General features: G+C 45.1%; 1 protein-coding gene across 1 annotated transcript in view; it reads left to right on the forward strand.

Moving 5' to 3' along the window:
- Positions 1-2,085: 2,085 nt before the first annotated feature.
- The window catches only part of plekhg4b (pleckstrin homology domain containing, family G (with RhoGef domain) member 4B), a gene marked incomplete at both ends in the record, with an annotated part of 50,579 nt that continues 27,242 nt past the window's right edge, over positions 2,086-25,422 (forward strand). The window contains 6 exons of the mRNA XM_080743145.1: positions 2,086-2,154; positions 13,697-13,894; positions 18,057-19,323; positions 22,658-22,861; positions 24,098-24,221; positions 24,955-25,048. Coding sequence (XP_080599271.1) covers positions 2,086-2,154; positions 13,697-13,894; positions 18,057-19,323; positions 22,658-22,861; positions 24,098-24,221; positions 24,955-25,048 — 1,956 coding nt within the window. The remainder of the gene's footprint in view (positions 2,155-13,696; positions 13,895-18,056; positions 19,324-22,657; positions 22,862-24,097; positions 24,222-24,954; positions 25,049-25,422) is intronic.

The raw sequence follows: 25,422 nt of genomic DNA on the forward strand, positions 1-25,422 counted from the left end.
ATTCTAGGTATTTAAAAAAGAAAAGTATCCACAGGTTTCCAACGCCCCATAGTGCATTGCCCAGACGTTGTACCAAGCCTCCGGCGCCGTAGCCAAGTGTGATTTACAAGCTCACAACGGGTTGCATCTGCGACGTGACGTGAGCTTGTATGTCTGCTGTTAAACCGGAAGTGTGGTCCAAATAATCTCCAGTAAACTCCCGCGGAAACAGGTGGATAAAATGCGGCTTAGTTAAAAACACACTGTTTTGTTTTCGTCTCCTCCAAAGGAGGTCTCCTTTGGGGTCGTGAGGAAGGATCCACCACGCGCCCCTACAACTTGCCCAAGTGCCACCGTCAACGGATCTTAACGCAGACACACACAGACACATCTCAAGTGAGTCCATTTTCTTTTTTTTTTCACGCCGACGAACCGAAACAAATACATACTCTACATAAATCGCCCGGTCGGACAGCGCGACATTGAGGCACGAGGAGTCATCTGTGTCTCCTCTAAAGGCTGTCACATCTGTCTTCTTCAAACAGGAAGTGGGCCTGCGTCTGTCAGTTTGTTGTGTGTCAGGACTAGTTCTGAGGACTGTGGTGGCAGGGGCGTCACAAGGGGTAGGAAAGTGGGACTGAGTTACTAGGGCCCAAGGTGGAGGGGCCCTAATAACTTTATCTATTGAAAAATAGCAGATATACAAGCTCACAGCGTGGCAGATCTGCTATTTTTGAAAAGTTGTGAAAATGTGTGAAAATCTTTGAATATATGTATTTTTTAAGCGAACATTTCTAATTCAAATTTTGCTTCTGGGGGTCCCTGGAACTAAATATTTTGAGATCGGGGTCCGTGGCCAAATACATATCATCTTGGGGGTCCTTGACATAGGTTTCTTGCACACAATATCACGATTCTTCAAAAATAGCAGATATACAAGCTCGCAGCGCGGCACTCGGTGCCGCGCTGTGAGCGCTGTGAGCTTGTATATCTGCTATTTTTCAATAGTTAACATTCATGGGGGGCCCGCAGTGAATCCTTGTACCCAGGGCCCAGAATTTGGTGTGACGCCTCTGTGTGGTGGTGAAACCCCCCCCGGTCCCCTCCCACCCTCTCTGACTGTAGTTAAGGGGAGCCACCATTGTGGTGCTGGCTGACCTCAGCCACCACCAATCCTATGCTGATGTCTTCTTTTCTTTGCTTTACCCACCACCACCACCCCTCTAACTCCCCCCACCTCCCCTCCCCTCCCCTCCCCTCTCCTCCCCTCCCCTCCCCTCCCCTCCCCTCACCCACCCTTCCTTTTTCAAAAGCATGCAGAATAAGCTGAAACCTTAGTCCATTTGTATTATCAGGACAAAAAGAGACCATTGAGGGAAAGGGGGAGTGTGGGGGTGAGGGCGCTGGGGGGTGCCAGGGGTCAAGGGAGGGGGTGGTGGTGGGGGGGCGTTCCCTTCCACCCCTGCTGGGTCGAGTGGAGGGGTGTTATTGTGTATGTTGTGCAGGCAAGTCAGGCCGTGCGTGCATGTGTGCGTGCGTGCGTGTTTGTGCATGCTTGTGCGCTCACTCATGTGTGTTTTCTAGATGGTTTGATGGAAGTTGTTGCATCTGTGCTGTGCATTATCTCAGCTGGGAGAGGCGTTGGTAGCAAGCAGTGCAATGCAGTGCAGTGCAGTCAGTGTAGTGCAGCCAGGAGGGTGGGGGAGGTTTTGTTGATGGCAGAGGCTGGAGAGAGACAGAGAGAGAGTGAGAGAGAAAGAGAGAGAGAGAGAGAGAGAGAGAGAGAGAGACAGGGGGAGGTGGGAGGGGGGTGGAGCTGAGGGGGAAGCCAGCGCTCTGGGTCTCTCATGCTGTAACAGGAGTTTAGTCTAGTCAAGCCTCCCTGCCCTACAGGACAGGACTGAGTCATAATACAGAGAGAGAACAGAGAGAACAGGGGACAGAGAAACCTGCCATGGCGCTGGACCTGTTGATACGGCGGCCCTGAGCAACAGCACCTCCGGTGTGGACTTTACAGTGGATGTTATCATGTTTTGGGGTTGGCGTTTAGCATTTATTTACTGAAGTTCTGGGGGACTTCAGTTTCCTGGACACATATCTCCCTAAATGTTATCCCTGGGCAAAATGCACTCCAGAGCAAAGTCCAGGAGCTGTGACAACTACCTGAGCATTAAGGTAGGTGGTGGAACGGCGCTCTGACATCTCTGCCCTCTCATTATGGCTGGGCCAGGGCTGTGTTTGACTGAGATGGTATATTTGTACTAGCAGCCGGCCTATGATTTTTGTCTCTCGTCGTGAGGTTTCGCTATATTTAGTCCTTTTTCATTTTCAACCTTTTCTGTGCCATGTTTTATTTCTGTTGAATACACAGCCGGGTTTCCTGGGAAAGTCTGTACGATACGTGACAATGCCCTGTTATTATACACCCAGGGGATACTAGTACAGTACTGTAGGTGTCGTTTATGTTGGAGATACTAGACCACTGCTATTTGGTTGTGTTGCTCTATAGCAGGGGTCTTCAACGTTTTCAGGCCAAGGACCCCTTAGTTGAGAGAGAGATTAAGCAGGGACCCCCACAACCTTTTCATGGATTCCATATAGTTTCATTGTTTGACAGCACAATCATCAGTGTATTTTGGATTCTTGTCAATTTGTGTTTTCAGATATTTAACCACTTAAACCGCCAATACTTTATAAACTTAACCTTTCACTCTGTACTTAGTCTGCTCTTTTTCCCCTCTACACCAAACCTCTTTGCCGAAAATAGCCGATCTACAAGCTCGCAACGCCTCGCAGTGCGAGGCGTTGTGAGCTTGTAGATCTGCTATTTTTGGCTAAAGTTCTCAGAATGTGGACACTAGGGTTCAAGTGGTTAATATAAAAAAAAGGGGGGGGGAAAGCTTCTATCACTCAGTTATGGAAGACCCCCAGTAGTAACTCTGAGGACCCCCTAGGGATCCCGGACCCCCTGTTGAAGACCCCTGCTCTATAGCCAACTTGACACAGTTACAGTAGTTTTACACATAATCTTTGCGACACAAACGCATGACAGAAAATAACAGAAGAAAAACTTTAGAAATGGTTCAAGTCACGTTTGTCACTTCAGTTATTCTTTCTAAGTGGCATGGAATAACCTTTTAGACTTGATGAAGTTTTGCTTGCTTACTTGTCTGTTTCTTCCAGGGATTCACCTGTTTGTTGCACCCTGACTTGTGTTCTTGCTGTTCAAAGCCGTGGCCAATATATTGTTTGTCAATAATGAATATCAGGTAACCACTTAAACCCTATATAGTATTCTTTATTGACCGGGGTCCATCAGGGCTCTGTACTAGGTCTACTAGTATTTCCCTCTACACCAAATATCTTCGCCATTAGCTATTTTCACCGAAAAACTTTAGAGAAGTCTTTTCCTGACAATATAACTAAAATGACTATATCATTTGAGAATGTAAACTGTAGTACAGGGGTCTTCAACAGGGGGTCCTCAGATTTACCACAGGGGGTCCTCCAAATCTTTGTGTGAAACCTTTTTTCTCCTGTTTTATATTAACCACTTGTCCAAATTCAGAGAACTTTAGCCAAAAATAGCAGATCTACAAGCTCACAACGCCTCGCAGCGCTAGTAAATCGGCTATTTTCGGCAAAGAGGTTTGGTGTAGACAGTACACTAAGTACAGAGTGAAAGGTCAGGTGTATTAAGTATTGACGGTTCAAGTGGTTAAATATCTGGAAACACACATGAATTCAAAATACACTGATGATTGTGCTGTCAAACAATGAAACTCTATGGAATCATGAAGAGGTTCTGGGGGTCCCTGCTTCATCTCTCTGTCAACCAAGGGGTCCTTTCAAAACGTTGAAGACCCCTGCTGTAGGAGACACATTTGGTTCAGAAATACAATTTCTATTTGTCCTGTGTTTACCCAACAGTTTTCACTAGATTGCTGCACTATTGTCTCTACTGTCACGCCTGATTTATACTTGGCTGCGCATGGTCTTGTGCCAAAAATGGCAGATCTACACTTTGTGAGCTTGTAGATCTGCAATCTTCAATCACACAATGCACAACTAAATCAGGCTTCACTCACAGCAGGTCTGAGAGCACAGCTCATCTCTCCTGCTTCTTGTTTGGCACCCACAGAAACATAAATGCATGTGTAGTATTTGTTCGTTGTGTGTGCATGCACGCACGCAGGCACGAGCTGTCCGTGCATGCGTGTGTGTGTGGGTGTGTGTGTGTGTGTGTGTGTGTGTGTGTGCGCGCGCGTGCGTGCGGCTGTGTGTGGGTGTGTGAGCGTGTGTATGATGTTACTATCTATAGGGCCTTTGCGGTGTGACGTCTTGTGCTCGGGGACAATATGGGGTCCCAAGCTGTTTACATCCTGTGGTAGGACACAGTCATTAAGTGTCCAGGAATCAACTCTCTGATAACAACTGTGGGAAACTTGGACACAACGTACAGAAACTGCACAGCTCTGATTCTTACATTAACCACATGAAAGAGTCCCTATTCTGGAGCAAGCATTCAGTGAACATAGATCTACAAGCTCACAACTCTTTTAGATTGTCTGTTTTTGGTGTTGAGGTAAAAAAAGAGCAGACCTATATGCAGTAGTATAGAGTCCAGTGCTAGAACCACTTGTCTTAAACCTTACAGTATGTACTGAAGGGTTTAAGACAAGTGGTTATTTGTCAACCACCTCGCATCCTTATTCCCTTGTAAACTCTATGATTCCCTACACAACTTCAGAAAACCCCTAATCCATAGACTTTTTCCAGCTCAGCCTGAGAGTCAGCCAAAAGGTTTTGCCTGTTTCTCTTCATACAAGATATTTTGTTGTTGTATGAAGTCAATAATACAACCTTATGTTTGTGTAGACAATTCATCTATTTCTTTTTTACTGGTGTCTGGGTCCAGCTCTGGTCTATCGTTAGTTACTGTTAATGTTTTAACCTGTCAGTGGCCCAAAACTCTACCTGACCTGACCTTACAGTATACTTTTATAATTTTTGTCCCACGATTTTGCAACCCATTTTCGCCCAGTGCCAATTGCCTATGTAATCCTGGGCTCTGCTCTCCCTCTGCCGCGCCTGGGGAGACAACAGATTGACCTCATGCTTCCTTCAATGCACGAGGAGTCCAAGTTGTTTCTTTTCACCTGACAGGGGGGATTTCCCCGGGATGGACGTAGCGCGTGGAAGGAACACGTTATTCCAACCAGTTCCTTTCCCCTCCATCAAGCGCCCCGGCTGGCCAGGGGGAGGCATTATTGAGACCAGGATTACTGCATGTTTTTGTGAGGGTATCAACCCTTACAGTATAAACAACAGAGTAGACAAGACAGCAGTATTCAGATGAGCAATATGATATATTCAGATGATACCGTATATTAGAGCTGGTAAATTATTATTCAAATCTCAAATATGGGGGAGGAATTATATTAGAAATATACATAAAAATGTATATCCGATTTTATTTTATTTTATATGTTTACTTGACACTGACAATACAAAAAACAAACAAAAATATTATTATAATAATTTCCTTTCCCCATAGAAAATGATGTTATTGTAAAAACAGGATACCAGCGGAAGAGAGAAGAGGAACAGCGTGCGCGCCTGTGCGCTGCTCGGATCCAATAAAAAATATATTTTGTTTGTTTTTATAACTTGATACATCTCTTGATGTATCAATATATATATATATATATATATATATATAAAATTAAAATAAGAATCAAATTAATAATAATAATATTCAAATATTATTACATATTATATTCGTGGAAATGTTTTAAGACCAATATTCAAATTTAATTTCCGAGGAATGTTAACAGCCCTATATGATTATATCTGACTAACCATAAACAAACTGAATATGCGACGTAGGTGTGAGGGCTGCATAACGGTCCCAACTCTAGGCTGTGTAGAGGATCGAACCTCTAGCATATATACAATATATATACACTCACATACAGGCATGAAATAGGATCATTATTGAAAATTCATCATGTAATTTATAATTAAATCCCGAAAGTGCAATGCCATTGCATAGATCCTTTTAATTTGGCCCTCCCCAATAAATTACACATTTCCATAAACGCTAAACATTTTATAATTAAAAAACGTATAATATTTTGTATATTAAGAGTTATGTATGGAAACAGTTAGTGCCTGTCTCTTGCTGTGCCGCAGGCCCCTGTCAGAGCTGCTTGTGTTTGACACACAGTTGCTGTGGGCTTCTGGGGTTAAAGTTTATCTGCTGAGATAACACTTACAACAAGTGTCTTTTTACAAACCCACCTCATTACTGATTACTGTGTGTGTGTGTGTGTGTGTGTGTGTGTGTGTGTGTGTGTGTGTGTGTGTGTGTGTGTGTGCGTGTGCGTGTGCGTGTGCCCACGCTTGCATGCTTGTGTGAGGATGTTATGGTTGTGAGTTTTCCAGTACCAGGTCTTGATTTAGCAGAGGTGACTCGACAGATTGCATTCTCTCCCACTTTAGACCCTCTCAGCTTGAGACCTCACACGAATGTTGGGTCAAAACAACACTGACACTACCCCCCCCACCCCCGATTCCTCTCTCTCCCTCTGTTTCAATACCATTTACACTGTAGGCTTTCAAATAATGTGATTTCACGAGTGCAACTACGGCATAAGCTTCAGTTAAAAGGGACAGAAGTGGTTCAGGGAGGTAGAGCAGTTGTCTGGAAATACTGTATGAAGGTTCTCGGTTAGATCCCAAGATATTCCTGACATAATGCCGAAGTGGTCCTTGAGCAAGAAGTTGAACCCCTTACAGCTCCTGATGAGCAAGTTGGTGCCTTGCATGGCTGCCTCTGCCATTGTGTGACTAGGTCGATGTAATGCACAAATTGTAAACCGAGAGTCGCTGTCTTCATCAAGCCCCCAGAACCACGGTAGTGTATTACAGAGCATTTAAACACTATACTGCACATGCTCTATAATCTGACACGCTAGCTATTGGCCAAGTGTTGGCCCGCGATACTGAGGCCAACTACTTATTTGGGGTACTTCTGGCAGTCTTCTGGGTGCTTCAAACGCCACTGAGCAACTTTCAATGAAATGAATAGCTGGAGGCGGGGTCTAGTTTATATGTACCTCTATGGTATTCATCAGTCATTATCAAAGTCTCAGAGACCCTGGGGTCCCCCATGCAGCTACATCGTGGACAGTTAGGAGGAACCAAATGGACCCGGTTCCATTTGTAAAATCTCAAAGTTATGGGGGTCACTCTGTGTACATACTAAACTGGGGGTCCTTGAAATAAAAATGGTTTGGGAACCAGTGTTATAAATGCAAACCAGTTACCATAGCATGGACTACAGGCAAGTTGTATGAAGTAGTGCAAGGTCAAAGGTTAAGTTCCTGTGATCATAGAGGATTTAAAATAAATATCTGTTATGAAGTAAGTTGAGGAGAAAACCTCAGGGTGGGGGTGGGGTGGAGGGGGTACTAATTAGAGGGGAGAGGGGGGATTTGTGTTACGTTTTGATGTGAGCTCCTTTTTGAAGAGATGGGATCAGTTGGTGAGTGTAAAGAGGAACTCCACCATTCTCTCATAGAGGTAGGATTTCTATTGGCACACATCAAAAGGCAGAATCAAACAGCAGCTCGGACAGTGAGTGAGGTCTCACTGGTTCCTTTGTCGGGCTCTTGGCACCTGGCAGAAGGGCAGGTCTGAGCAACCCGCGGGCTCTTTGTTGCACCTGTCCAGGAAAGCCTTTTTTATACCCTCTGTCTGTCTGGTTGTAATTCCATGCAGTGCGTTTGATAGCCTGTTCAATTGCACATGCATTCTTTGATCACTTGTATAAAGCTACAAGTAACTTGCAGGTCAAATGCTTAATCATTGTCCTGCCTTGTAATGCGTTTTTATCTCAACTATCGTGTGTATTGTTTGTTTTGAGAAAACACTATGCAAAATTGAAGTTTGTAGTAGTGCAGTGGTTCCAAAACGTTGTGCCGAGGTACACTGCTGTGCCATGAGACAAGTCCAGGTGTGTCTTGGGATTTGGTGACAACCACAGATTATTATTATTAATGTAATTTACTGTATACAACTACAAAAGGTTTGAACTGAGTTAGGGTTAGGTTCTCAACAACATTCAACCTGGCATCCCCGTTGTGTTAAAAACGTTAACACATTTTTGAAAATAGTAAAGTAGCAGATCTACAGGGTATTGTATACGTTTGGAAAGTGGTGTAGTAGAAGTAGTGGTGGCAGCAATATTATAGTGGTATTAACCCTGCATCCTAAAGGCATAGCACAGTCCTGGGGACAGTTTTTCATTGTGGTCCTATGTATATGAACTGGCTGTATGGGGCTCCATCCAGGCCTCTAGGTTAGTGAGCTGGCTGTGTGGGGCTCCAGGGCTCTCCCGTTACAAACCCCTGGTGGCTTCATGCTCCACTGGACGCCTGGTGCGCAACTCCTTTTGTGTCCCTGACCCACTAAATGTGCCTGTGACTACCTCTTTCCCGTCCACCCTGGCTCTATCCTTTCTTTCTTTCATTATTTCTTTCTTTCTTTCTACCAAACACCCCCCCAACCTCTCTTTACATTATTTTTCTTACAATGCCCTCTCTGACACAGATCATGTCATTTTCAATCTTGTTTAGTGACTGATGAAGTATTTGACTTACTTAGTTATTACATCTAATAACTAAGTATAACCTTACCATAGAAAGTGTAGCAAAAAAACAATATGGCTCTAATATACATTTTCTTTGTGGAAAATAATGTCTTCCTACGCACATTTAGCCATACTAAAGGCACGCATAAAATGAGTATTTTCATATTGTTCATACATTATTCACACAGGTTGATGCCTTTACCTCACGGTGAAGGTCTGACATTGTTCCGAATACAAATTGTGTTGCTTTGTCGCCATATAAAATGCATGTTCTATATTTTCAAGTTAATTACAGGAAAAGAAAACCCCGGTGTTGAGAGTACATGTTCAACTGCTTCTATGAGATGACTCAGTTGTTCTCATTTTATACTGGGACCTAAAGTTGTTTCGTTGCTGACAAGGAGGTCTTCTTCCTCCATGAACGTTCGCCCACGACCCTGTCGGATCATCTTGGGAGTGACCCCCGCTGTGGGTCCCAACCCACTGGTTGAGAAGCGGTGATTTAGCGTGCTTGTAGTGAACTGGCACCGTTCCCCATGCATCTGGAACAGCTGCCCACACCGGGGTGCGGGGACAGCGGTGTTCCACCTGGATCCTCTGCCTATTAATTACCATCCTGGCTCTCTACCTCCAGCCTGCCTGCCACAGCCAGCCGGCTATAAATACCTGCCACCGGAGAGAAGGGTGGGATGTCCCTGACTGCCTGTCTACTATACCGGAGCCCTTAGTCCTGGATGAGAGTCTGAGGCTAGACACATACACACACACACACGCACACGCACACACGCACAACCGCACGCTACATTCCTCCGGTCTGGCTTACAGCGGAGGGGAAGCAGTGGTGTTTGTGGCTATAGCTTGTTGTGGCTAAAACCGGAAATAGCAGATCTAGAAGCTCACAGCTGTGTGCTTGTAGATCTGCTATTTCTGGTTTGCGAGACACCCGCATGCAACTAAGTATAAAGTCAGGCTTCAGCTCCATGGCTGTGCTGAGACATGCAGATTACGTCGTCTCCCCACTTGCCAGGTGAAGTGAGTTTCTCAATAGGCCCTTGGCAACACCTGCTGCAGTTGTAAACGCCTCGCATCGCGAGGCGTTGTGTGCTTGTAGATCTGCTATTTTCACTACTTGTGTGATGTTTTTGTATGATGAATAGGGCTTTTATTTTACCAAAAAACATACACATTTGAACCTTGGATTTATAGCATATTTTAGCGATTATGTTGCGAGGAAAATATATAATAGCCATTTTGGTTAAAACTGACTGAAAATAACTTTGTACTTCAAGTTTAAAATGATACTAAATATTTTTTTAAGTGTCCAAATAAATTCCAAATATTATCAAATTATCTCACTGTACCCCTGGACTGCCATCACGGCACCCCAGGGTGCCCCGTCACCCACTTTGAAAACTCCTGGTGTAGAGGGTGGCAGTGAAGCGATGTATTGCCAGCATGCTGAATGTATAGGTTGTTCAAAGCGACCATTGTGCTGCTGGTTTTAGCAGTGACTTTGTAAAAGGTTGGGTTCTCCCTGCATGGTCAGCCAGTCCGGTGCAACAGGTTGAATGAGCAACCGATTTATAGTTGAGCAAAAAAAACAACAACTCTCTGCCCTGCTGATTAATCGCTTCTCAAAGCGCCCGCTTTTGTGGCCAGCAGCCGTTCCCCTCCGCCTTGGGAACCTGAGGAACGACTCTCCGGGCTGCTCTGAAACCCCAAAGCCATCACGCTTTCCTCCCATTGTTAGCTTTCCCTCAATAAAAAAGCCAGTGTTATTCTTCTCCTCCCTGGCGCAACAGTGACTAATGCCCAGAGACATTTTTGTGTCTCTTGTCTCGAGAGAGGCTGGCTGCTAATGGAAGTGGGCGTTTTTTTTTTTTTTTTTTTCGTTTCAGAGGGCACCAACGGCGTACAGTACACAGCGTTTAGAGAGGCGGAGAGCACAATGGGGGCCTTGTGGTGAAGCTGTGGTGTGTACACCGATTCACTGGAGTCTGGTCACTCTCCGCTAATTGATGGTGCTGAAGGACTGTAGATCAACAAGCTGGCTGATCCAATGACACGTAAATTCTGCACAATCCCAACAAATTGTAATGCTTAATTAATACATAGTCTGCAAGCTGTGAGCTTGTAGATCGGCTGTTTTCTGCGCGCGGCTCCGACGTACAATTAACCAAAAATCAGGCTTAAAAGTACAGTACAAATGTCTGGGAGAGAGGCAACAAAGACTGACCTTCCGCTTTTTACGACCTGTCTAAGCTGTTCTGCAAATTCTAAAACTTGGCATTGACAGTCAACTGTAAGTTTTCTCCCCTACCTCCCACGATCTAACAACCCCTCCCCCCGCACGCACGCACGCACGCACGCACGCACGCACACACACACACACACACACACACACACACACACGTGCGCGCACAGTTATCTGTCCTGTTGTTCTGGACTTTCCCTGGCAGCTCTCTCTATCTGTGGAGACAGATGCCTCTATTGCCCCGCTGTGTTCCACTGGGGAAGGACAGGAGACGGGGTGGGGGTGGAGGTGACTGAACTCCATGTGAACACGATGACCACGCCAGCAGGTCAACCTCATCCGAGAGTCCCAGACCAGTGCCACTCACTCACTGTCCACCACCATACGCTAACATTAGCATAACAGGGCAGATCTATACGTTCATAGCAGTCTCATTGCAACGTGTTGTGAGTTTGTAGATCTGGGATTTGTGTGCGCGATGCCGGAGCACAACTATAAGTATAAATCAGGCCTAATGTCCACTAAGGGTCAGACAGAGTTAGCGGTGACATGGTTGTTATTGGAGGGCTTGCCAAACTGGAGTCTAGTCTGGACTTTCCAGTTCTGCTGTTTGTGTCCGCTGACGGTGACGTCACGTTCCGCCGCCTCCCCCCCAGGTGTTTCCCCTAGCTCTCATGGAAAGACCAATATGGCCGACGCTTCCCGTGAAGTTCAGGCTTCCTGACTGTTTGACTCTGTGTCACTCAGCGCTCCTCTGCCGGTCTGTTGTGAGGTGTTTTAAAACAAAGCAGTGATAATGATGATTTATATAATTGTGAAGCGGCTTTCATACTGTACCACAAAAGGTACACAAAATCTGTTTAAATTGTAACGTAGCAAGTCAGATTTTAGCAATGCTAAAATCTACAGTCCATTTTTATTTCTCAAAATATAAAAAGTTTAAATATGGAGACAGCAACGATTTGCCTGTGTCACTGATATTTGTTTATGTGGTCATGCTTGTGTAAGTGCACACTTGTTTGTGCAGGTATTTGTGTCATTGGGACACCACTGCGTGATCAAAACAAGTGCTCATCATTGTGGGTTATTATTTGTCTGATGTTGTCATGTTTTTTCACTCTCTATTTGGCCAGCTCCAGAGGTGAACACTGAACAGTAGGAATTGCTGCATAAGGTAGCATATACAGGTCTATCCCCAAAAAATTAGAATAGTGTGTAAAAAAGCATATAGTCCGGCTGCCAGCTTAGCATTTATGCTAAGTTGGTATCATAGGTATGATATTTGGTATATAGTTTTTTTTATTGGCCTAAAATGTTGTCTATATATATACGTTCATGAAACCACCTGCTGACGGCCTGTCAGCATTGAGCAATTTCTTTTATAGGGGGTAAAAGTTTGGGCCCATCACTTACTATACAGGAAAATAATACCCCTAAAAATGTGCTTTAAGTAGCATGTGAGGGGTCAAACTAGGCGTTTATAATTATTCTGAATCCATTGCAAGCATTTGATTTGCATGAAAAAACTTCCTTGGGCTTAAAAAGCCCCCCAAGAAATTGTGAAAAGTGATGACTCATCACTAAACCATATTTTTGTTTGTCTGTTTTTAGGCCAAGGAATGTTTTTCATGCCAAACCAATGCTCGCAATGGATTCAGAATAATTATAAACCCCTAGTTTGACCCCTCAGGCCCTCACATGCTACTTAAAGCAGATTTTTGGGGGTATTTCTTTCCTTTTATAGTATAGTGTATAGTAAATGAATGGGCCCCACACTTTTACCCCCATAAAAGAAATTGCTCAATGCTGATAGGCGGTCAGCAGGTGGATTCATGACTGTATGTATATAGACAATATTTTAGGGCAATAAAAAAAACTATATACCACATTCCATACCCCACCTCAGCCCGGACAAAACTTTCAAAAGTGATGACTCATCACAAAATCATATTTCTGTGCGTCTGTTTTTAGGCCAAGGAATGTTTTTCATGCCAAACCAATGCTTGCAATGGATTCAGAATAATTATAAACCCTTAGTTTGACCCCTCACATGCTACTTAAAGCAGATTTTTGGGGGGTATTTTTTTCCTTTATAGTATACTATACTATTTACCCCCTATAAAAGAAATTGCTCAATGCTGACAGGCCGTCAGCAGGTGGTTTCATGAACGTATATATATAGACAACATTTTAGGCCAATAAAAAAAACTATATACCAAATATCATACCTATGATACCAACTTAGCATAAATGCTAAGCTGGCAGCCGGACTAATAGCAGATGCCCTAGCAACCCAAATCATAACTGACTGCGGAAACTTCCCACTGGACTTCAAGCAACTCTGACTTCAGAATGTCGACATTTCTCTATTATAAATCCTTGTTTTGAGTGGTCTTGTGTAATATTGTCAAAAAAGGTTTGGAATAATTCAATGAATGTGCAATGTATCTAGAACATATGAAAGTTTCAAAAAATATACTTTTACACAATAATCACATTTTTGGGGATAGACCTGTACTGTGAATAATAGTGGATGTGGACAAATGCATGCAAACCGGTGGCCTTGAACAACCTCTCTTTGAAGCATGACTTCAAAGGTACTGGCTGGAACCCACCGGTAGAGTAGTGGTTAAGATGCTCGCCTCCAGGACCACACACATATCGTTACTGGCCTGGGCGCCAAGACCATCGTCTTCCTCAGCCTTCCTTCCTACTACAAGTAGCTGCCTCTCTGCAATATGGAATTTGAAAAGTATAGTGATGTATGTTGACGTATATTTGCCATCTCTTTTGTCCTTCTTCCTCAGGACTCAGAATCTCTGGACAACTGCATCCAGAGCACCTTGTCGGCCCTCTACCCTCCATTCAGCGTCACCGCTGCCACGGTCCTCTGGCAGCTGTTCAGCGTGGTGGAGAGGCAGTACCGCGGCGACGGGCTCCGCTGTCTCATCGACTTCCTCCTTCCTGCCAAGAGAATCCTTCAGGTCATCCAGCAGGAGACGTGCGTAAGTAAGACGGCCAGGCAGGGGCGTCACAGGGGGGGGGGGGGGGGGGCCTTAATTATTTTATACTTTAGCTATTGAAAAATAGCAGATCTACAAGCTCACGCTGCTATTTTTTTAAAGTCTTCAAAATATGTGCAAATCTTTGAATATATGTATTTTTTAAGCGAACATTTGTAACTCAAATGTTGCTTCTGGGGGTCCCTGGAACTAAATATTTTGATATGGGGGTCCGTGGCCAAATACATATCATTTTGGGGGTCCTTGACATGAAAAGGTTTGAGCACCGCTGACAGAAACACAGGTGTTTAAAAAAAACATAGGATTTGAAATATTCAAAGACTTTTTCAAAAATAGCAGATCTACTAACTCGTATAGAGAGCTTGTCTATTTGCTATTTTTCAATAGTTAAAGCACAAAATAATGCGTTCCCAGTCTAAATGAAGGTTAAACCCCCTCCACCTATGAAGAACATTCATAGGGGGCCCGCAGTGAATCCTTGTACCCAGGGCCCAGAATTTGGAGCTGACCTCTGTGGTTTTCTGGAGAACATAGCGGAGCTGGGTAGATGCTCTGTTTGGTACTTAGATTAGAACATAGTGGAGCTGGGTAGATGCTCTGTTTGGTACTTAGATTAGAACATAGCGGAGCTGGGTAGATGCTCTGTTTGGTACTTAGATTAGAACATAGTGGAGCTGGGTAGATGCTCTGTTTGGTACTTAGATTAGAACATAGCGGAGCTGGGTAGATGCTCTGTTTGGTACTTAGATTAGAACATAGTGGAGCTGGGTAGATGCTCTGTTTGGCACTTAGATTAGAACATAGCGGAGCTGGGTAGATGCTCTGTTTGGTACTTAGATTAGAACATAGCGGAGCTGGGTAGATGCTCTGTTTGGTACTTAGATTAGAACATAGCGGAGCTGGGTAGATGCTCTGTTTGGTACTTAGATTAGAACATAGTGGAGCTGGGTAGATGCTCTGTTTGGTACTTAGATTAGAACATAGCGGAGCTGGGTAGATGCTCTGTTTGGTACTTAGATTAGAACATAGTGGAGCTGGGTAGATGCTCTGTTTGGCACTTAGATTAGAACATAGCGGAGCTGGGTAGATGCTCTGTTTGGTACTTAGATTAGAACATAGCGGAGCTGGGTAGATGCTCTGTTTGGCACTTAGATTAGAACATAGCGGAGCTGGGTAGATGCTCTGTTTGGCACTTAGATTAGAACATAGCAGAGCTGGGTAGATGCTCTGTTTGGTACTTAGATTAGAACATAGCGGAGCTGGGTAGATGCTCTGTTTGGTACTTAGATTAGAACATAGCGGAGCTGGGTAGATGCTCTGTTTGGCACTTAGATTAGAACATAGCGGAGCTGGGTAGATGCTCTGTTTGGCACTTAGATTAGAACATAGTGGAGCTGGGTAGATGTTCTGTTTGGCACTTAGATTAGAACATAGCGGAGCTGGGTAGATGCTCTGTTTGGCACTTAGATTAGAACATAGCGGAGCTGGGTAGATGTTCTGTTTGGCACTTAGATTAGAACATAGCGGAGCTGGGTAGATGCTCTGTTTGGCACTTAGATTAGAACATAGCGGAGCTGGGTAGATGCTCTGTTTGGCACTTAGATTAGAACATAGTGGAGCTGGGTAGATGTTCTGTTTGGCACTTAGATTAGAACATAGCGGAGCTGGGTAGATGCTCTGTTTGGCACTTAGATTAGAACATAGTGGAGCTGGGTAGATGCTCTGTTTGGTACTTAGATTAGAACATAGCAGAGCTGGGTAGATGCTCTGTTTGGCACTTAGATTAGAACATAGTGGAGCTGGGTAGATGTTCTGTTTGGCACTTAGATTAGAACATAGCGGAGCTGGGTAGATGTTCTTTTTGGCACTTAGATCTGGCTTCGGTCCCAGGTGAGATGAAAAGCAATGAAAAGGGCAGCGAGGGACAAAATGAAGGGAAGATAAAGTTGAAAGCCTCACAAAACCCCCATTTAGTTCCACCCAAACACTTCATATCTGGAATACTACACACTCTGATAGATACTGCGCTGGAGCAATTAGACAAAAATGTTGTGAGAAAAGACAGAGAGAGAATGTGAGTGCAGAGCTGATGAGTGGGAACTTTTTTTGCAGAGTAGGCGAAGGGGAGCGACGGACTGGGACAGAGTTGATTGTTGTTCAGAAAACAAGCTGAGAGCCAGGCCATCCATGCTCTGAATAGACAAACAGAGAGAAACTGTGGTCGCTCTCAGCCTCTTTGGCCCAAACTGAAACTCAATATCGGCTCCCACAAGCTTTGATTGCTGTGTGTTAGGGCTCCATGACCAAAGTCCTGAAACCTTATTCTGCTGTATTCATCTCCGCTGTGATTACACTGTGACGATAGCCATACAGCAATAGTTTCGCCTAAGCCTAGCCCCTGAGAACAGCTTGCTGTGCAGCGCAGTCTTTGTACGGCTCGCAATATGAGAGGCTTCGCTGGAGGATCACGTTCTCAATCACTTCTGCAGGAAGTCGAAGGGAAAGAAATGGAAAGGAAAAAAGATAATGGAGGGGGGGAAAAAAGCCAACCCTCAAGCACTGTTTCTTTGCTTTTGGTGTCTGTCTGACTTTGTACACAACAGTAGAGTCACGGGGAAGATTTGTGTTGTTGCTAAGGACTCAGGCCTGATCAGACAGGTTTTTATCTTCCTGTTTAGTGATGGTTGACTGCAGTGATTCATTCACTGGGGTGGGGTCCTGTGATAGCACCTTGTGTCTCTATCAAAGTTAAACAGATGTTTAAGTATAGGTGTACTGGTGGCACTGCCAGTGTGTGCAGCCTTTTGGATCAGAACCAGCCAGAACAGGGACATGCAGAGAATCTTAGAGAAGCAGGGGCTGAAATTTCTAAAAGGGCCTTTTGGTGAAAATATCGAAAATAGCAGACCTCCAAGCATTATTTTCGGTACTTATTCATGGTCTGGCGAGGGCACGTTTTACCGGCGGGTAAACTCAAGCCCCCTTTAATGTCTATGTGTGCACACGTGCCTGAGCCAGAACTTTATTGAGCAGTGCTAACTGCTCCTACATCTGGCTTTGTGTGTATGTCTGTCTGTATGTCCGTCCGTATGTCTGGGGTTCAGAGACCCTCAGGGCTCCTTCAGGGGAAATGCACCCTTACAGGTGTGTAACTGTGATAGTGTACAAATGGAACCAGGTGGACAAGTGAGAGAGTCCACTCTCAAAGTTATTGGGATTCTTGAAATTAAAGGAGCGCTTCACCCATTTTCAACCTTATATTCATATAATTGGTACTGACTAATGCACAATTCAATTAGGTCTACTTTAGTCTACTTACTCTAATTGGTGGGCCATGGACAATTCAGAAACCTGCCTACAATGACATCATCGTTGAGGATTACAAGCTAAAAGAAGCTATAGCCTTTCTCTGACTGGAAAGTTAGCATGCTGAAATTGAAACCATTGTTCTTGCATTACTGTCTGGCCAGTAATGTATATATGGTCGCTGTCGGGCGGAATCCGTGGCCGGACTGTGATCTAAAACTGTTATTTCTTCATCTTTTCTTTTTTTTTTTTTCTTTTTTCAGAAATTGGAAAAAATACATTTCCAAATTAATCCAAATGTAGTCTCTCAAGGTCTCTCAAGGTTTTGTTAAGGATACTGAAAACCTTCAAATTCTTACTCAAAAACGTTAAATAAATTATGTTGCTATATGTATAGCAACAACTAATGAGACACAGAGGTGTCTCCCAGACTGAAAAGTAACTTATAGGTTTCTAAATGGGTTAATTTGTTATATTCATAAAACCCACAGACACACTTTCACTTTCACTTAAAGGAGTAGTTCACCCCCAAAATGAATTTTTTTTCTAATTAATGCCATGGAGACTCCTTTAATTTTGTTTTCTTTTTCAAAAATAGCAGTTCTACAAGCTCACACAACACATCACTTGTGGCTTGTACATCACAATTTCTTCTACTTTTGTGTGACACTGTAGTATAACAAAGTAGGGCATTAATTGACCATATATCGGTCAAATCATCGGTAATTGCTAGGACTGTCCGAAATCGGCATTAGACCCAAAGATTGGGCTCTATGAATATTGTTTAAGTGGGAGCGACAGATGTGCTTACATGTAATATTCTCTCTGCCTGGATCAGGTGCGGTTCCGAGGCCTGCTGTTCTACCACGAGGGTTGGCCCCTCTGCATCCACGAAAAGGTGGTCCTGCAGCTCGCCCCTCTGCACAAGGTGCGACTGAAGCAAGGAGACTTCTATCTGCAGATCGTCCCCTTGGGCCGCAAGGCCGCCAAGCTGGTGATAAAATGCCTGTCGGCCAGCGGGCAGGCCGTCGCCGAGATCCCCGTCGCGGAGAGCATGTACGGCAGCGTCTTCACCGCCGACTTCCTGCAGAATGTGACGCGTGAGCGCAACCTGCACCCGCTACAGAACTGCCTGCTCACCACTGGCACCGCGGTGTACAGGACTCCGTGGAAGAACGTGGTCAACCCTTTGTTTGTCACCAGCACGGTGGACGCCATCATGCAGGCGCGGCACAGCGGGGGCGGCTTCAGGGGCCACCTGAGCACCTGCAGCACCAGCGGCTCCACGGGGACCCTCGACAGCCACCGCAGCTCCAGGGAGTCCCTGCACTCCCAGGGAGCGGATTCCATCTTCTCCGATCCCCCGACCCCCAACGGGGACCCGGGCAACACTCGGACCCCGCAGGATTCTGGACTCAAACCGACGGAGGGCCGTGACCTCAGAGCAGCTGAAACAGCCGCACCAAGCACTAAAACAGACCGAGCCGCCAGAGACAATGGGTCGGGACACGGGCAGGAGGACAGGGGCGGGAGGGAGAGGGGGTCAGCATCTAAGACCCTGTCGTTCAGCACGGACCTGAGTAACCCAGGCCCTCGCCGCCGCCACCCCAGGGACTCGGTAGCATTTGAGACCAAGAGACTGTTCAGGAAGTCGTACATGGAGGCCTTGCAGAACCCCATGCATCTGGGCTCCAGCTCCGAGTCCATCCTGGAGGAGGGCCCAGAGCATGGCACTGGCGCCAGGGAGGCGGCGGTGCCGCCGGGCAGCATCCCTGACACCCGCAACCCCCCGAGAGAGCAGGTATCGCGCAGGCTGGGGACCAGGGGCTGGCTGAGCGGAGACGACTCCCGGCCCAGCACGCCCTTGCTCTACCTGCAGAGGGGGCTGCGCAACGCCGAGAGGCGGGCCGAACGGCGCTCCAAGTCCCTGGAGAGGGCTAACAAGGCTGGCCAGGTCAAAGGTCACAGAGAACGCTCCTCCTCTGGGGGGTCGGTCAACATCTCCCCCAAGAAGCTGATGAACGGCTACACTCTGCGCTTTGGGAAGCTGGAGCTGGAGACGGCCTTCCCTGGTTCTGAGAGGAGAAGCAGCCGAGAGGAGTCAGGTTTGTAGAGATGTACTACAGCTCAACCTGCTGCCATTATGCTAAATTCAGTAATCACTACAAATGGCTTAACTTCATTGAAATGACTTGTTTGTATACTGTATTACATCGCTATTACAGTAATTAGAGTTAAGTTGCTTAGGGAAAAAGGAAGGATTTATGATTTTCTCATCATAAAACGAGGCTTTGTTGCAACAAGCGTACCTTGGTAATATGAGATGATTTCTCAACTCTCACTCTGAAATTACTCAGTATGAACAGTTGTTTGTTTGTTTTCCTCTAACTGTGGCTGAATCATAACAGCCTTGAGCACATCGGCTTCCACATATCAAATACAACCCTAGGGCCTGAAAACCAGCTTTCATTCCAAAACAGTTTGAGAATGGCAATTTATCAATATGCTCCAGTATGTGATTATACTGTATGATTGGTGAGGTTAGTCAGTCAGTGAGCTGGGGTTGGGCTGAGTTGATGTCAGGAGACAGCTCATAATTGCCAAGCGCTTGCTTTATCACTGGTGACAGATGAGCTTTTTTCAAAGCCCATAGCACATAGTGTGTTTTTTGGCTTGTACTGGGGACACGTATGGCCCTACCCTGGAAACAGGCACATTTTAAACCCCAGCCCAGGCGTGGTTCAGTATCAGAAAGCTGACTCCTGTTTTCTTTACTACTTCGACAGAGTTTTGCTTTTTGCTTTGTGTTGGTGGTCGGTACAGGTAGCTCAAGAAAAAGTACCCTTGAGAAAGTGTTGCTGGGGACATCACACCAGCGCAGCCTCTTTATTGAATTGTGATGAGAATACTAAGTGAGCCATTTAAACCTCTCAATGAGTACCGGGCAGTTCCCATTCTAAATATAAACCATATGAGATCCATTCTGCATTTTAAGAGATCACTACACCAGCCGTGCAGTAAAGATACAGTAGTGTGATAACAAAATGAACAAATCACTTATTTTCTTTTGTATGATTACCTCAGCGTGGATTGTGTTTCAGCTCTTGTAAAGCAGGTTTCCCACACAGAGAACTTAAGAGAGTGATCACAAAGGATCCCGTGACCGACCTGAGAGACCCCAGTATCCCACAGTGACACGGCCTGGAGTGAGGTGGACCTTCTAGTGTGACCAGGGCTGGGGGTCTGGCGGCTCGGGTCCCAGACAGATGGGTTGCCTCGTTTACAAAAGGTTCCATTGTGAAACATTGAGGCGCTTGGGGATGAAGGCAGAAGCCTTTCAAATTCTACCTGTGTTTATGCGGAAACACTAGATCCAGCCTGCACTGATTCACACTTTGCTCTGGAGAAAAGAAATACTCTGGGTTTTAACCACTTTCAACCTGGCGTTCATATTTTGAGCATGTCATTCATTAGAGACAATTAAGATTACTTTGAGAACATTGCCACACTTCACTGTCATACGACAATGTACTGTGTACATCTGGCGTAAGTGGTTAAGAAGGACAGCATTACCCATGATGCCAGACTGCAAACATTGTACATGCAAAACCTCTGATTTCATCTATGCTTGCCTGCTATCAATAAATGCAGGGAATAACAATCCGTGCTGAAACAGTTCTGGCCTCTCATTGGTGGTTTTGAATGGTGTCTAAGATGGTATACAAAACAGGCTTTCACATGGCACAATGAACAGGAGGCTTTGCCCTACATTTGTCGCTTCCTCTGAAAACAAAGCAACTTAGGAAGCATGCAGCAAACAGAAGCGCGGCCGCGCAGTCACACAGGAAATGCATTGACTTTTTGAAGACAATAGAGGTTGAGCTCAACCTATTGGCAGGGGTAACTGTCACAGAACAGGGCAGGACAATACAGGAGGCCAGGCAGAGACGCTTTGAAAGGAAAACAGTAACACCCAGGAAGGTGTCTGTCAAATACTGAACCATAGAATGCGCACTCCCAGTCCCAATGGTCCAATGTCACCACCAGAAAAGTCTAGTGGTGACCAGTCTAGAAGATGACTTCATGCGTCTAACCCTGGCATGTATACAAATAATTTTTAATTATATTATATTCTGAGAAAAGGAAGGTTCATGATGATTATCTCTGCCAAGTTACGTTAATCAGTGTCATACTTTTTATGCATACCGAATATTTTTCAAATCAAATCCATCTTGCCCATCTATGGAGCGGAGCAAGCCAATGAAACGCAAGCTTTCTATGTGTCTGGCGAATGGGATCTAAACTACTATCCAGTTACAATACTCCTGCATTTCAGTGCAAGCACACTTTTAATTAACACTTTGTGTGCAAGTTTAGATGATATATGATGATATATTTCACTTGTTATGCACTGTTCGCCAGTCAGCAGGGCCTGTCTTTTCTATACAGTGTGGTGCCCTCTTATTTTAGCTCAGACTGTGCTTGTCGAGTGTTCACTGAGCACATGGGGTGATCACTGCCTGCCTCCTGTGAATAAAACATCCTACTGTAAATCAAATTAGTGAAGGCACACTTCAAAATATATTTTTAAGATAATTTAAAATATATTTTTTACGAATAATCTATCTAATCAGATGACAGCTTTCGTTCACAACTTGAAGGAGGCATAGTTAGATACTCTCTGTAGCTTTCATAGACTGTGGAAGATTTGTCTGGTTTGAGAGACTACCTGAGCTGTGGCGCAGTCAAGTCTGCGCCTGCGATGGAACAGACAGAAAGATAAAGGGAGTAAACATATTCAGTGTGAAAGCTGGCAGGTTACTGGACTGGCCTCCAGGGTTAGGATGAAGCCAGTAAACACTAAACAGTAGTACCAGTTGGGAATGTCAGAAGCAGCATTCCTGTAAAACAGAGCCCTGAGGGCTGGTTGTGGAGCAGAAAAGGAGGGAGGAGGATGAGAGATGAAACGGCTAATAACTCCAGAGTTGGTAGCCTGCAGAAGCCACCAGTGAGTCACTCTGAGCAAACACCTGGTCTCCGGGATAATGAGTCAGCGTGAGCTCATTGCCACTAGAACACACCTTGCTCACCGCTAATGAGCATTGGTCAATGGCCTGACTCTGTTAGGTAAGAAAGTGCTGAGGTGAAAGGAAGATTGGACATGATACTGACTATGTTCAACTACTGTCTAGTAGCTGCTGGTACTGTAAACATTTTAGGCAGTAAATAATTAACCAATTAACCAATGGAGATTCGCCATGCTCCAACACTGAACTCTTTGAAAAGACGCCTATTTTCTCAGGCTTATGGCATATAGTTGTATAGTTGGTCATTGTTTTTGTTGTTCATCGTTTTCAAGCTATTATTATTATTATTATTACTATTATTAACGGTACGTAACTGAGCTGTTCTCTTTCCTGTTCCTCCACATCTCTTCAGGTCAGCATGACGTTAGCATCGGCGGCGAGACCAGGCGACCCAGCCACAGCACTGAGGACTCACACGCGCCTAAAGCAGCCAATGGGACGGCCATCCAGCCAGCCTCGGCGCCCAGTCCTCCGTCAGACTGGTGCTCACGCCTCCCCACCCTAGCATCACAGGTCAGCCCGGAGCTGCTGGCATCTGGGGCCGTCGTCCTACCCGGTAGGCCATGAGCCAGCGTCACATAACAGTATACAGTACAGCAAGGGTCTTTCTTCAACAGGGGGTCCGGGACCCTTAGGGTGTCCTCAGAGTTACTACTGCGGGTCCTCCAAATCTTTATGTGATAGAAACTTTTTTATCCTTTTTTGAAGTGGTGAAAGCCACTTCCAAGGTGTGGCTTTGTCTGTCCCGTACATTTGGGCCATCTGATTGGTCAATGTTGTCTGTCCCGTACATGTCCCATGCATGCTTGACCAATTGAGGATTGGTCAAGCTTCACATGCCAATTTGGCCCTCCAGACAAAATCATTCACTCATTCAGAATTCAGGTTTGATTTTTATATTAACTACTTGAACCCTAGCGTCCGTATTCTGAGAACTTTAGCGAGGCGTTGTGAGCTGCCTTGTAGATCGGCTATTTTCGGCAAAGAGGTTTGGTGTAGAGGAGAAAAAGAGCAGACAAAGTACAGAGTGAAAGGTCAAGTTTATGAAGTATTGACGGTTCAATTAGGTAAATATCAGAAAACAAATTTACATGAATCCAAAATACACTGATGATTGTGCTGTCAAACGATGAAACTATATGGAATCTATGAACTGGTTGTGGGGGTCCCTGCTTCATCTCCTTGGCCTGAAAACATTGAAGACCCCTGCAGTACAGTATATCCCACAGCTTAGTGTGCAGTATGTATGTTCTCATCTTACACGCACTTGATAGGGCCGTGTCATACAATATCCTCGCATCATCGTTGAGTTGAGTTGAGTTGCACATGACTGGCTCACCATCTTACTTCACTCAACAACAACAACAAAAAAGAACATGTCTGGAATTTCTCAACTGTGGCTGTAAAAGTGAAACGAAGCAGCGAAGAGATCATTTATCCCTGGGTTGGACGTCACCGCAACACCAATGTGGCAAGCCATCGTCAAAGAAAAGGGAACGCCCACTCGGTCTGTCCCTCTTCCTTTGAGCTAGAGACTCTGTCTCGAGAGAATGCCACAACACAAACAAACATAAAGCTTTTTTTAGACCCAATGGGAGGGATACCAGGTTACCATAGCCTAGCGCATCTAGACTCTATCTGCCGTTGCTAACACAAGGGATCCACACAGTATGACATTGTCTGGCTACAGCCAGGCTAGGTTTACCAGTAGTAGACACCATGGTCATAGGTTTGTCGGTGTGAGAGGCCAGAGCTGCTTACTTGACCCGTTGGTGGCCTTCTCTTTTTCCAGGGAACAGAGACCGCGGTGGGAGGGCCGTGCTACAGGTGTGCACCAGGGGTAGGGTGTGGACAGGTGAGAGCTGCACAGCCACAGACCTCACCTGTTTACTGGGATACTACTATTCCACGCTGCGGTAAGTCACATTTCATCAACTTACACAACTGACAACTGAGTGCAGTTCCCAGTTCAACGTTTTTTTGTGTGTTATAAACTAAACTAAGTATACTCAGAACGTTATGATCTCTTAATATATTCAGTATATATGTGAAATTCTTTTGGAAACTTTCTATAATCTGTGCTATAGAATAGTACTGGTAATCCATTTTAAGGTGCAATCATCACACCAGACGAAAATAATTAGCATATCTTGATTTGTGGGAAACTCCAACAGACAAGACAATTTCACTTGAACCACTATGTGGTCAACACACTCACACTAGCTGTCACTTGCTTTGTCGAAAAATAGCTTGAGTTGAAAGAAACTCACGCAATTCGATACTTCTCTTAAATACAATGTATTGCTCAATTTCACGTCTTACGCAGACTTAATATTGAATTGCATCGCTTCGAAAAATAGTGACATCAGTGACTCATCAGAAAGTCCTATGGGCTGGAGCGACCTCTGTCAGTGAGGGGTGTTGAGTGGTAAGTAGTAGTGTGTTTCTCCACACGTGCTATGTCCTCTCGGCTCCTCACTGGCAGTGTGTGTGGGCAATTCAGGAATTGGCGTAATGTTAAAAACATAATTGCAACATTATCTATATGCTCTACATTCTACAAGCTCACAACACTGCTGGCTGGTACTGTCTCTGCTAGTGTGGGTGATGTGTTTATTATTATATTCGTTCTGTATCATTTGGTTGTAGGAGGGAGAGGCGGGATCAAGGCCTGACTGTCCTCATAGACAGCAGGAGACAGCAGCCGCGTCCAGCTCTGCTCTCATCCCTGTCTGAACTCCAGGTGAGCCCACACTGGAAAATATGCACAGTAATTACCTTCTAACCTGCACCAAGGAGCAGGGAACTCTCCCTCTCTCTCTCTCTCTGTCTCTCCCTTTCTCTCTCTCTGTCTCTGTCTTTCTCTCTCGCTGCTGTTATTTTTTATACCATGAAGCAGTGTGTCCCTCGCTGTAATTAATGCTATCCTGACACATTTACCTTTGTTCCTCTTCCACTGACAAAATTCGATTCAATTTTCAAAGAGGCACTCCTTGCATGTGGAGGGACTATCGCTCCTCTGTGACATTTTGTGTAAGAAAGGTTGGCCTCGGGGCGCGTGTAGAGAGACTTGTTCTCACTTGTCTTGTTTTTAACCACACGCTGTGTGTCGGGGGG

Source organism: Nannobrachium achirus, assembly GCF_963921795.1.
Source record: "Nannobrachium achirus genome assembly, chromosome: 2".
Taxonomy (NCBI): Eukaryota; Metazoa; Chordata; class Actinopteri; order Myctophiformes; family Myctophidae; genus Nannobrachium; species Nannobrachium achirus.